Here is a 12777-nt window from a genome sequence, read left to right as displayed (position 1 = left end):
AAATACTGACTTTAATGTATCATGAACCTGGCTTTTTTACCTTAGAAAAGACTTCTGCAAAAAGTCTTCATGCCTGCCAAGCCAAACATTTTAACCTAAATGTGTCCTAATGTTAGAGTTGTGCTTCTGTCATCCACCCCTGCTGTGGGAAGGCAGGTGGTTCCCTTTCATAGGAATAGTTCACACAATTTTGTATTTATCAACATCAGCTCATTCACATTGCTTTATGGTTTTCCTCAAGTTACTCTGTCTTTGATCTCTAAATGTCACTTGTAAATGTTGGTGTTTCACAGCTCTTCATCTCTTTATGGAGCTTTCATGAAATACTGAATTATCTCTAGAGTTATAAGTACTTAAAGTGTTTAAGGGTAACAAAGTCAAATGTACCTCAGAAAAATAATACCAGTGATACCTTTTTTTTGAGAAAGAAAAGAGAGAACTGATTAAGTATTAGTAATTTTGTCCTTAAAAGCCAGATGCTTGTTGCGTAATTCACATGGAGTTTGCTGCTACATGCAACGTTTTTTAGCTTCTAGCTTGGAGAACAGAAGAAGAGGGAGCTCCATTTGCTTCAATACAGAAGTTTGCATGTAGACAGTTCATAGCTGCAAGTTTCTGCTGTGCAATTCTGTTTCAGAGCAAAATGAAAAGTAAACTACAGTTTAGCAATTGATAAAACTGAATTTTAGTAAAACCTCTTGCTAATCCATAGCCATGTTTATTAGAGAACAGTGGTATTCTCCAGTCTGTCTTTATGGTATGCAAGAATTTGGCGTTTCTGTAGTAGTCATTTGAGCAGGAACAACTATGGGATGCATTAAAGAACTTATAAATGTATCCTGAATAAAAGCAGAAGTTACATCATCATCAGTTTCTAAATTTTGCAAGGACATGGTTGGATTTTTCTCCCTGCTAAACCAAATTTAAGCTGCTGCCCATTGGTGACTCATTGGTGAACCACAGTTCTCAGAGCAGAGATGGAGACTGCAGTGTCAGTACAAACATGCAAGTCTGTGCTCTAAGTGTAATCACAACCCTGATCCAGTCTGGCTGTTTTGTTTGAAGGCAGGATGCAACAGGGGGTTGGTAGTGTCTAGCTCCAGACCATTTCAGTGACACACCTTGCACCACATCCCTCAGAAACTTGTACTGGCAAAACAGGGGGAGCTGTCGAAGTCTAACTCTTCAGCTGTCTTTCAAATTTGTTGTGTAGCTGTTCATTTTAATAATTGGGAAAATAGTTTATATAATAACTTTTTTCCCCAGTATACTGTATGACAGAATTGAGAAGCATAATTCTACAAATGCATATAAATCAAATTTGGTTTTGTAATGCTTCCAGTTAGATATATCTGCCTACAGTTATTGTTAGACATAAGGCACACTAATGGATAGAGTAATGGATAGAGTAGTAGTACTTCAGTAATCGCTTTGCAAGGCTAGGAGAAAATGTAAGTGGAAACTGAATAATACCTGTAGCTATTGTTTTTATTGGTGGTATTTATATCTTAAAATTATTCTCAGTCTAACTCCCATTTGCTCATTTAAGGAGTTTTCAGGTGGGAGATTGAAAAGGGTCAGTTTGGAGCTCCTGCACTTTGCAGGCACTTGGTAGCAGTACTGCACAGTGTACCTGCACTGCAGCTACATGGCTGTCACAGTTTTTAAGTTTCATTCTGAATTACTTCATACCCTGAATTAGTTGAGAATATTCCAACACCAAGCTAAGAATTTATCCTTCTATGAATGGTTGAATGAATAATTGGTGAATGTCTTTGTCACCTGACAGTCTGTGTGGAAAATCTAAAAGCCTTCTGTGACGCTGCCATGCCTCCTCCCTCCCAGTCTGCACTGGAATAAGGCTGAACTTATCCCTGGAGAAAAATCTGTTTACTTGCTAGTCTGCAGAGCTGGTTTTGAGCACCGTGCCCTGTCGTAAATGGCAGTGTATTCAGGCACCTTGGCAGAATAGAGTGATACAGGCTTGGGATGGTTCAAAGGGAAGTTTTGGGGTCTGTTGTTTGTCTTTTCTTTAGGGCATGGAGGCTTGCTGACTTACACTACTGAAAACTGTTATTTATTGCAAATTAGCTGGTGGTACTTCATGTGTTTGTGAAGCGTGAACCTCTCCAGACATCTCTAGATGGGAAAGATTCTTCGTTTTTTCAAGGTGAGCTACCAATGGTGCCTCAGGCCTTGAAGGAGATGATTGTAAATATGCCTGTATTCAAAATGGTCGTCCTCTGTACTTGCCTGATCTCTTCTGTTGAATGGTTATTTTGAAAGCTATTAAAATATGAATCTTTTGAGCATGTTAAGACTGGATGTTTGCAGATGTAGAATCTTGCCTGCTCACTAGAGTGGAGTTAAAGTATGTAGCCATGGGCCAGAAAAGCCCAAACAAAACTGCTGCCTTGTATTAGGAGTTGTAACAAATACATGGTTATCCAAAAAGTTGGGTAAAAATGTTTACATTTTAAAAAGGACATAGCACTAGATAGCTTTTGAACCTGCATGTATTAAAAAAAAAGAAGAGGAAAAAAATGTGTCCTGAAAAAAAAAGGGATGAGGAAGATGGTGAATGTAGCAGTAGGATAGTTGAACACATTTCTCAGGCAGAGTATCAGTTACATGGAGTTTTCTTTTGTAACCTGTGCAATTATGCAGGTACATTTTTCTATCCTGTCATTATAGAAGTAAATTTCTTGCATGTTTTCATCAGATAATATATTTTATTTCCCTGGTTTTATCCTGAAGTCCATGTGTTCAAAACTGATGCACTACTGATGTCCATTAAGAGAAGTTGTATCTTAACAGAATGTTTAGCCTATAGTGTCATGTATGAAATGTCTTGACTTACTGCATCTGGAAATTCTGAAACCTATTATTCAGGAAAATGTTTGAGCAGTCTTTACTTAATCCAGTTTTAATTGCTTGCATCATCTTTGCAGGTTTGTCATCTGCTGTCTTTTCATCCAAACACATGACTGCTGGCTGGCAGACATAATACAGGGTCTGTCTTGGTTCAGTCACTTGGTTGTACAAAGCTTGGAAATGTAAATCACTGCCTAGCTTGTAGGTGAGCAACACTGTCCTTGTAGCAGAATGGAGCTAATTGGAGCTACTCATGCCTAGAAGTGTACTGACATGTCTGTGAAGTAACTAAAAAAATCAGATACATTTTAATCATGTCTTAATCTAAAAACTGTAGAAATGTAGTAAGTCTTCTTTTTGTTTTGACTTTTACACTTACTGTGAAGGATGATACAACAAGAATCTTGGACAGCTAAGGTCTGCCTCATTGCTTACATGTAGATTTATAAGAATAACTTAATTGTAAATAAATATCACGTTAGTGTCCCAGCAAGTTGATTCTAGCTTATTGGAGCTTTTTTCTTCTGTACTAATGAGAATTGCTCTGATGTCCTTGGTGATTTACTCCTGTAGATCAGGAGTTAATCTTGAGTTAATCTTGTAGCTAGATAAATATGAGTACTTTTACGGATGAGATGTTATTAGTTTTTCTCACGTTTCCCTCATGGAATAGGTAGTCTGTCCTATCCTAGTGACAGCATTAATAAGAATTAAATTACTTCTTCAGTATTAATTACTCTGGCGACTTTTGTTACTGGCTGCAGGTCAGCAATGGAAGGCTCAGAAAAGTGGGGAGAAAATTTGGAAGAATCACCTGTGTAAGGAAGGGAGGAGGAATGTGAAGGGAAGTGAGTAGGAAGCTGTGGAAAACACATCTCTTCTTGCAAGGACCCTGGGAAGGTCAGGGTTCTCCTTGGGCCTGTGCTACAAAGAGAGGGCTATTTGGTATCTCCAAGAAAATACCAGGAGAAGCAGTGGAAGGTGGGGAGAAGAGACTAATGGGGATGAAGAGTTAAAGCATGGATTTCTACACTGAATTTAGTGATTTGTCATATTGCTTCTCTCCTTCTCAGCTGTGGATTCTTGTTCCTTCCTTGTGTCAGTGGTTGTAGGGCTGCAAGATCGGCTGGTTCAGAAAAATACACCCTCACCCTGCCCAAAAAAGGCAAAGCTTTGTGTCAGCTGAACTCACTGAACCTATTTGCTTTGCAGCTGTTTGATCATTTGATCAGACACAAAGGAAAGCATTACCCAGCTTGGCACCCTACAGCCTCACTGCATGCTTGGAGGCCCAGTGTGAAAGCCAGGATTGGCAAGCTGCTAAAGGAAAGGGTGAATCTGCCCCATCATCAGTGCTGGGGTGCCAAGAAGTCTGCTGGTTTGTACAAATGGAGAACATCTGGGAGGGTTGTAGGAGTTGGTGCTTTTGTGTGCTAGATATAAACAAGCTAATTGTGCATAGTGGAGGCCATAGGTATCCTCTGAAGAGACAGTTCAAGTGGCTGTTTAAATGTGGTTTACTCAAGCAAATCCCCGCAGGTGCCCAAAGAGATGGTCTCTGCAGTGCATTTGGGTTGAAGGCCAGCTCTGATGGCTTGTTTTGCTCTGACCTGGGAAACTGCAGGGGTTCTGGAAAGCATCTCTGAGCCTCTGTGGTAGAGAGGATGGAAAAGCCGCTATTTTCAGAATTATTGTAGGATATTTCAGACTAGAGGGTTCAAATTGAACAGCTTTATTTCCCTTGCACACTTGCATCCAGCTTGAAAATGCAAATGCAGGCCAACATAGAGCTAGATGGTCAGTGCTTCTGTTCTTTTATCTTTTAAATAGACAATTTCAAAGTTTAGAATAGGTGTTAATTTTCTCAGATGCTACAAGATGAAGCATATAACAAATTTTCTGAAAAATTATTTAAATGATTGAATAGACATTATTTTGATCAAATGCTGAAATCTACAGAAAATAGTAGCAAATTCTTATTGTTCTGAAGTCTGCTGTTAATCTTCCCCAGAAGTTTCGAAGGATCTCACATTATACTTTTGAACTGTACTAGAACCAATTACACTATTCACAAACCTGGAATTCTGCAACATTCACCACAAGATCATCTCAGAACACTGGAGCCTTTCCATGTCCATACATTCTTTGCTATAGCAGAGAACTTAAAGCTGTAAAGTTTTCCCTCCTATTCAGGAACTTTCAGAAATGATGTGAATAAGGTATGCTGAAATGCAGTGCATAAAGCAGTAGAAGAGCAAAACATGTTTTCTGAGTTCTCATAATGGCTGTGTAGATCTCAGTGTCTTTAATGTGCAGGAGCAATCTGGGATAATTAAAGAGCTGGAGTACAGGGAAGCTTTAAGGTGCATTTATAAGTTGTACCTGTGTATACTGTCTGATTCATCCATGTATAAGGTTTGTGGAAAGCAGCCCCACATCCATCCTGACTGCAGCTTAGTAGCTGTGATTCTGCAATAAAGTGTTGTAGGGGATGGACAGACAGGGAAAGGTGTAGGTACAAAGTTTCCCGTTCTGGGTGAGATCTCTCTGCTGGGTCATGAGACAGGAGGCAGGCAATGTAACTATGGACATGATTTTTGAGGGCTGAAGTCTGCTTGCTTGTTTTCTAATAGTGAATCAGCTATCCATACCCAAAGTATGGATATAGTATGGCCAAAGGAGTGAGCAATGCAGCTCAGGAAGTCTCTTCAACCAGTAAGTCCCAGTCTTGTGTAAGGCAGAAAGAGGTTTTCTTATTAACTCCTCAAGTTTTTCTCGTACCTGATTTGAAGGCTCTCACAACTCCTGCATTTGGTATTTCCTCCTCCTGTGAGGTGAATATGAGACTCTCAGTTGACTTAGTTCCCTTCCTCAAACAGCATGCCTAAACAGAGGCACGGTGGTGAGGACGGGGTCCTCTGGGGCTGGGCTTCAGAGTGCATCCAGGCATGCACACAGGAGGCAGGAGTGAATGAGCACACTCATTTGTGAGACCTTAAGTATGTGCCTAAGTGTTTGTAGGATCAAAGCCAACAGTTGTCTAATTGCGAAATCAAGATTAGAAAATCAGTGACTTTTCCAAGAAATGTGTTAATTGAAAGAACACCAGTTAAAACAACTGCCTGTCTGGAAGGCTGTGGTGCTATAATTGCACCTCTTAACACTGGGGTAGATGTACATTTAACACTGACATCTTCATTAATAATTAATTTGATTTGTTTTCATCTGAGTGTTACTATTAAAGACAATACTGGATGTATTTTCTGTTCAGAGAAATTACCATACCTTCCATCTAGTTTAGATGTACTTTTTCTTGACTGGCTACAGAAATGTCCTAGAGTTACGTTGAAGAGTTGTTTCACAGTGTTGGGGTGAGAAGAGACTGACAAATAAAATAATGGAAAAGACCAACTGAGATCTCACATCTGTGCTAATCATATTTTTGTAGCAGTTTTCAGTTGGTCTGGTGTTAAGCACTCGTTAAGACAATACGCTTTGAAAGTGATCACTTACAAGGGTTTGGCACTATGTTTTTACAATAGTTCGAGGCACATCATAGAAGCTTCAAAAAGTCAAGTTTGTTTTTTTATAACAAAGTCTCTTGTTTGATGGAACAAATATTGCACTGATTTTGGTATAAATGGTAGTTAAAACTTTGGAAAGAACTGGAAATTCAAAAGTATGACCATGATGACATGTTGTACCAATTTTGTCTGGGATAGAGCTGGGTTTTTTTCACAGTGGCATTCATGGTGCTGCCTGCTGGGTGTGTGACCAAGCAGTCTGGTGGCACATGTTGGTCACAGCCTCCAGGCCTTGGCTGCTCCTCAACCTGCCCCACCAGCGAGCAGCCTGGGGGGCACAAGGAGCAGGACAGCTGAGCCCAGGACCAAAGGGTTATCCCACACCACACGGCATTGTGCTCAGCAGAGGAGCTGGGCAACAGGAGGAGGAGGAAGGGGGGGACGTGCAGAGTTGAGGCCTTTGTCTCCTCCGGCCACCGCTGCACGTGGGGGAGCCCTGCTTTCCTGGACATGGCTGAACACCTGCCTGCTGAGGGGCAGCACTGGGCTGATTCCCTATTTTGCTCTGCCTGGCGTGCAGCTTTTGCTTTCTCTGTTCAACTGCCTTTATCTCAAGCCTCAGGTTTCACCCTTTTGCCCTTTGGTTCTCCTCTCCATCCCACTGTGTAGTGTGTGAGGGGCTGCGTGGGGCTGAGCTGCCCACCAGGCATAAAACAATGCATCTAAATATTTAATTGATTTAAAGAAACAGACATTCGTAATTTTGCATAATTGAGAATTCAGTGCTGCTTTTTTTATTTCAAAGATTGGCTTTTATTTATTGTACTGTAATTTTGTGTTTCTTCCTTGGAAATCCCAAAACACAGTGGACACTCCCCTGGTTACTGTGCAGGTGAAGGTGTGTTGGGATGTATGGGTAAGAGAGGAGCCCATTTTTGAAGGAAGCTCATGTGTAACTTGTGAGAGTTTTTGAGTTTTGGCCTTTTGATTACTTAGCAAATATTCTAGATGAAGGTAAAGCTTGACTAGGTAGTTTCATTACTTCATGATATGCTTGTAAATTTAACAGTCCATTTAGAAACCTGAAACACTGATTCTAGAAATAAAAGAACTCTAGAAAGTGGGTTTTAAAATTGGGTATGACCCAGGTAATTGTAACAAGAATTCTATGATTTTTTTAGGTTATTAGAGCTTGATGAAAGAGTTGATTTTCACAAGGAAAGCAAGGAATAAATTTTTATTTTCTAGAAATCTTTCTTTTTGACTTTTCAAAATCCTGTAACTATTAGATCACTTTTTTTTCACTGTCTTGAATGCTGTTTAACTTGATCTTGTAGAAACAAGGGTCCTTGAAGGTTTAGGTGTGTACCAGGGTTATGGTTTGTTTGTAAAAATCTGTGTGGCAACCTTTGTATTTGCAAGCTTGAAATTATTAAAATGTTGCTTCAAAAGTGGCCAGGTATGGCTGGCTCTTCATTTTGTGGTACTTTGGAAGCCACTTTGCATATTCTAACACTTTAGATTTATTTTCCAAGAGTAAGTTCTGTTCCATTTGTAAGAGAGCCTCCTTGGTCTCCTTTAGATGCACCCACAGGCATTCAACACAGTTGGAGATCAGCTGGGTGTGATAAAGTGACAGAGGAATAAATGGTAGGGGTTTTTTTTATGTTGTTAAAAAACCAGCTGAGTGTATGGCAGCTGCTCTGGTAGAGGTGGGCCCCGGGTGCCCTGTGCCAGTGTCTTCAGCAGGTTCCCCAGGGCCAGCTGGGGGGAGCTGAGGCTGGATGGGCAGGAAGGGCTCTGCTGGGGCCTGAGGTGCTGTGTGTGGGGTGGGGGAGGAAGAAACGCCTACTCTGGGCTTAATTATTTTAGATCAGGAGTAGGACAGAGTGTGGCATAGCGTTTATGCCACCGTGTTTGTGGTTTGGTCCTGTTGGAAGGTGAAGGAAGAAGGAAAAGGAATTGCTCTTTGTGTCACCAAACTAGCATGCTAGATTTCCCTCTGCAATCCTGATCCCAAAAAGTTGATTTGTGCAATTGTTTTTCCTTGCTCCAGAAGTTGAATGCAACATGGTCATAAGGTGAGAACGGGCTGTTTGCACAGACTCTTCAGGTGGCTGGGGGGGTCTCCCTGTGCTCCTGTGCCATTGCTGAGGGGAGGAGAGGCCCTTCTCCAGCCAGCAGCTGCGCCTGGGGCTCTTGCTCTGGCATGCTTTCGGAAGCAGCTTTTCTTTCTCCATTCACTCTGCTAGAAGCTGATGGGTGGCCGGGCTCCTGCAGCACGTGTTACCCCTGTGACCATCCTGTTGCCTCTCATCACTCCTCGGTGTAGTTCCTCTGAAGCTGTTGCTTGACTCAGTGGCTGTTGTGGGACTGCACATCCACCGTGTTGCCAGGTCTGTCAGCAGGCTGGGCCGGTGGGGTTAATACAGGCCCCCTGCTGACATGCTTGAAGGGGCTCAAAAGACTGGGCAAAAGTCACCCTCTCATGGAGCATGTGCTGCTGTACACGAAGCGGAATGGAAGTACTTCTAATATCACCTCTCTGGTTCTTCTCACAGCCTGGCACTTTGCCTGTACTCAGCCTCTGCCTGTGCTGGCTCAGGAGTGAGCGACCCTGCGGGGTGATTCCAGAGGAGATCCCTTGCGAGTCAACTCACCTGCTCTTCAGCCAAATCAGAAACACGCAGCTTTACAGCACAGCCAGTGGTCTTGTAGATTGACCAGTGCCTTTTTTAGGGTAGTGTGTGCCCAGCTTTACATGGGCTTAGCATTTAGAAGCATTTAGAAGGTGGTGAGGGGATGGTCGTGGTTAAAATGGGTCAGGACTGACAGGTCTTATGGTTCCGCTCCCAGCCTTGGAACCTGTTCGCTGTGTAAGCTGCCCAGTGCTCTTTGTGAAACGAAGGGAAGGAAGCTGCTGTTCATATTTGTCTCCTTTAGGAATACTGAGTTTGTTCTGAAAGTCAAAAATTAAATATTGACTGCTTCTAATGTAAGACCTTATAAGCTTTATTTTCTTTTTTTCTGAGGGAAATTAAAGCGTGGTAAACATGCAGAAGCTACATTAATACCACCTCCTTGCTATTTTCAAAGTATTAAACACTTCCTAACTGTTTGTAATATTGGTTAATAATCAGTTCTGTAGTTAAAGTTATAAATTGCTTTTTTTTACACGTACTGGAAATGTTAGTGTGCTGCCTCCACAATAATGAAGCTTGGGATTCTTGAACATTAATCCTGTTGGTCTTTCCATGCTATCCATAGCCCAGGGCAATTGGTTTAACTTTAGTGATTTAATTTCCTCTTTTGCAAAAGGAGCACTAGAAGCATTATTCCCATTAACTTTTTATTACCATAATTAGTCTCTTCTATGGTTTGCTCCTAACAGCAAAGCATTCTGCTGTTACATGTCATTCTTCTATGCTAAAAACTGCATGTGGTAAACTTTTACTGATCCTCGGTGTTCTTAATGTTTAACAAGAGTATTTTTCACACATCTTGGATTTTCAGCAAATGCTGCAAAATAGTGTTTTTTAAAATGATCTTTAAACATCGTGTTGCCTGCTTGAATTTGCCTGGCCCTCCTGTTCTGTAATACTGATTTCAATTTGTGAAGGTGAAGCACAGTAGTTAGCAACATATGTTGTTATTAATAGTACAAAGTTGTCTGCTAATTTGAGTAAGTTTGGCAATATTGTAGAAAAATTTATAATCCTGAAAACTTGAATTTTAAGCATCACCAGCTCAAAATGTAAACTATTTAAATATTGTTGTTGCAGGCAAAATGCCAGCCCCTGAGCAGACCCCGATGGTGGAGGAGGGGCTGCCACAGACAACACAGGAGACTTCCACTGGCCCAGGCATGGAACCAGAGACTACTGCCACTACCATTTTAGCTTCTGTAAAGGAACAGGTATACGCCTTGTTTTCAGAAATTCAGTAAGCATAGTAGAGTTAACCATTGTCTTGTATAGCATTGCTGGAAAAAAACACTGTTGTTTCTAAAATGTGTTGCCCAGTGTTAGTATGGTACATTTTGTATATCAGAATGTTAGAATCTGAATATAAAGCGTTCATTTAATTGCACTGAACAGAAGCATCATTATGGTGTTCTGTGTCCCTGGGAATGTATGCACTGTTGAAACTCAGACTTGAAATGCAGGTCTGTTGTTGAAAAAAGAAAAGCTAGTGTAGAATTGATGCAACATTGAGAACCAGTCCTTTTTGTACTTTCTGCCAAGTGGTAACACTACAGTGTTACACAGATTTGCATGTAAAGATTTGGTATGATTAATTGCATTTTGTTAAAGAACAGGTTTTAAACTGAGTTTGTTCTCAGTTATCAATACTAAGGTAGTAATATATCTTAAATGGGCAATGTATTTACGGACATGTATCTTAGTGATAGTGTCTATAGGGAAAATAAAAATGTGTTTGAAATCAAGTTCAGCATTGATTTGTACAGATCTTTCCAGCAGAAAAAAAAAAATTGCAGTTTTACAAAGACATATTCTAACTAAAATTTTTGCTTAAAGAACATAGAAAATGTAGTTTAGCTTTCACTGTCAGAACTAGAAATAATGATTGTTGTTCTTGGCTTAATACATAAATTGTAACATCTGAATTTCAGAATAAATCTGCTTTGCTGTCTCTGTTTCAGAACTTATTTTAGGATAAATCAGTACTCAATTCAGGACATTAACTCTGTATGCAAACACTTGATGTATTAATTCTCATATATTGTCCTATATTAATATTTTTAGAAGGTGAGAATTGGATTATATTATCTTGATTCTTAACTGAAATTTTCTGCAGGATGATGAAATTTGGATCTTTGTTTTCATGCCTAAATTAATAGTTTCCAAAGCGTTTTAAAATGCCTGTAGCAAACCTAAGAATTTCTTAGTGATACTAAAACTAATACTGAATCTTCAGATGTGCATGATGTGAATGCTGGGGGCTGTGAGAGATGAGTAATCACAGTTACAGCCATCTTGAGTCACTCCTCACCACCTCAGACAGTGGTTTGCCTTGCGCCATGCTAGCTTATCACCAATGTCAATTAGAAGTCATTTGCATGAAGTACATTCGTGGTGATTTTGAGTTGGTCCACTTGATTTTGCAGTTCACCAAGAACATGGTCATTCTGATACCTTAGCTGACAAGCAACACTGCTATGAATGGCAGTGCTGTAATTGCTGGTGATCACCAGCCAGTGATCTTACGGCTGCAATTGCTGTCCAGAATTGCTTTTGTGCAATAATGATTGCTGAAACTGAACATACAATTATGACAGCATTATGTGTATAGGTTGATACATAAGTATGCAGTAGAAAGGCATTTGTTAACGTTCCCTTTCCTACCCAAGAAATGTTCTTATTCTTAGGGAAAAAATAATAGTAGAATAATTCTTCATCTAAAAAGGGAGGTTTAAACTTCTTCCCCTTTCCATTCATGAAAAGAGCAGCAGATAATGTGAACTATTCAGTAGCTTAGTTCTGATGAAAGGAAAAAATAGAGTTAAAATTGTGTTTAATACTCAGTGGAACAAACTTCTGACCTGTAGCCTAGCTTTAAAATGTATAGACATATTGGAATGAATACAGCAGGGAGGAAGATGTAAATTGCACTTCACTCCTTAAAATGATAACATGAAAGAATTAAGAGCTGAACTGTTGCTTTCTGGTATTTTTTCTGTTGATAATAATTATGGATACTGACATGTTCAACACCCTTCCTGTATGGCAGAAAGCCCAGAACAGAATATTTTCCAGTGCAGTTATTTACTTTATTAAGCTTGAACAGAAACTACTACGCTGTTTGTGATGGCCTAGCTTCCTTTGTACAGGGATCTGTGTTTGTAAGACAGAGTTGCCACACCTTAATTTTGCTGCCTCAGAAACACAGTTCAGAAAAGCCTTCGTTATTGCCTGTCAAATTGTGCAAGATTTTAACTTAATAGAAACTTTAAAATTGCAACAGTAGTTCTGAAATAAGTAGATAAATTAATTAAATGACTTTATGCTTTGTGCCATACGGGGGGCATAGATATGATTACACAAAAAGCTGCACTAATTAGCCACTGAACCCTACAAGCCACTTTAAATAAACTCTCCATTTGTTTCTTTTTCCTGTGACCCCAGATCAGTTTAAAGCAACTTTTTTTACCAAACTAGAGTGTGTCCCGTGAACTCTGAACAGTCTCATTGAGACAGAATCATCAGACAGCTGTGTAAATCACCATTATATTTTAGGAAGGAAACATTTTGATTCACTTCTAGTGTTATAAAATATGTGCAGATCAAGTGTAATCTGTGAAGAAATTTAGATGGCTACAGCTTTTTGTGTTTCTGACAAAGTTTGTTTTGTTTTAATG

The 12777-nt window shown here is 40.0% G+C and overlaps 1 protein-coding gene across 5 annotated transcripts in view; it reads left to right on the top strand.

The window, feature by feature from the left end:
- Positions 1 to 12777, top strand: part of PKP4 (plakophilin 4) — an 82183-nt gene that overhangs the window by 16778 nt on the left and 52628 nt on the right. For 4 of the 5 annotated variants that reach the window (XM_051623436.1, XM_051623434.1, XM_051623438.1 and 1 more), the window contains exon 2: positions 10181 to 10314. In XM_051623436.1, the coding sequence (XP_051479396.1) occupies positions 10186 to 10314 (129 nt within the window). In that variant the 5' untranslated portion in view covers positions 10181 to 10185. Of the gene's footprint in view, positions 1 to 2151; positions 2171 to 10180; positions 10315 to 12777 lie in introns of those variants that run through there. The other variant, XM_051623437.1, reaches the window with a different exon arrangement.

The sequence above is a fragment of the Apus apus genome, chromosome 6 (genome assembly GCF_020740795.1).
Source record: "Apus apus isolate bApuApu2 chromosome 6, bApuApu2.pri.cur, whole genome shotgun sequence".
In the NCBI taxonomy this organism is placed as follows: Eukaryota; Metazoa; Chordata; class Aves; order Apodiformes; family Apodidae; genus Apus; species Apus apus.
The sequence above is the reverse complement of the archived record's forward strand: the minus strand, read 5'-3'. Positions and strand labels throughout refer to the sequence as shown.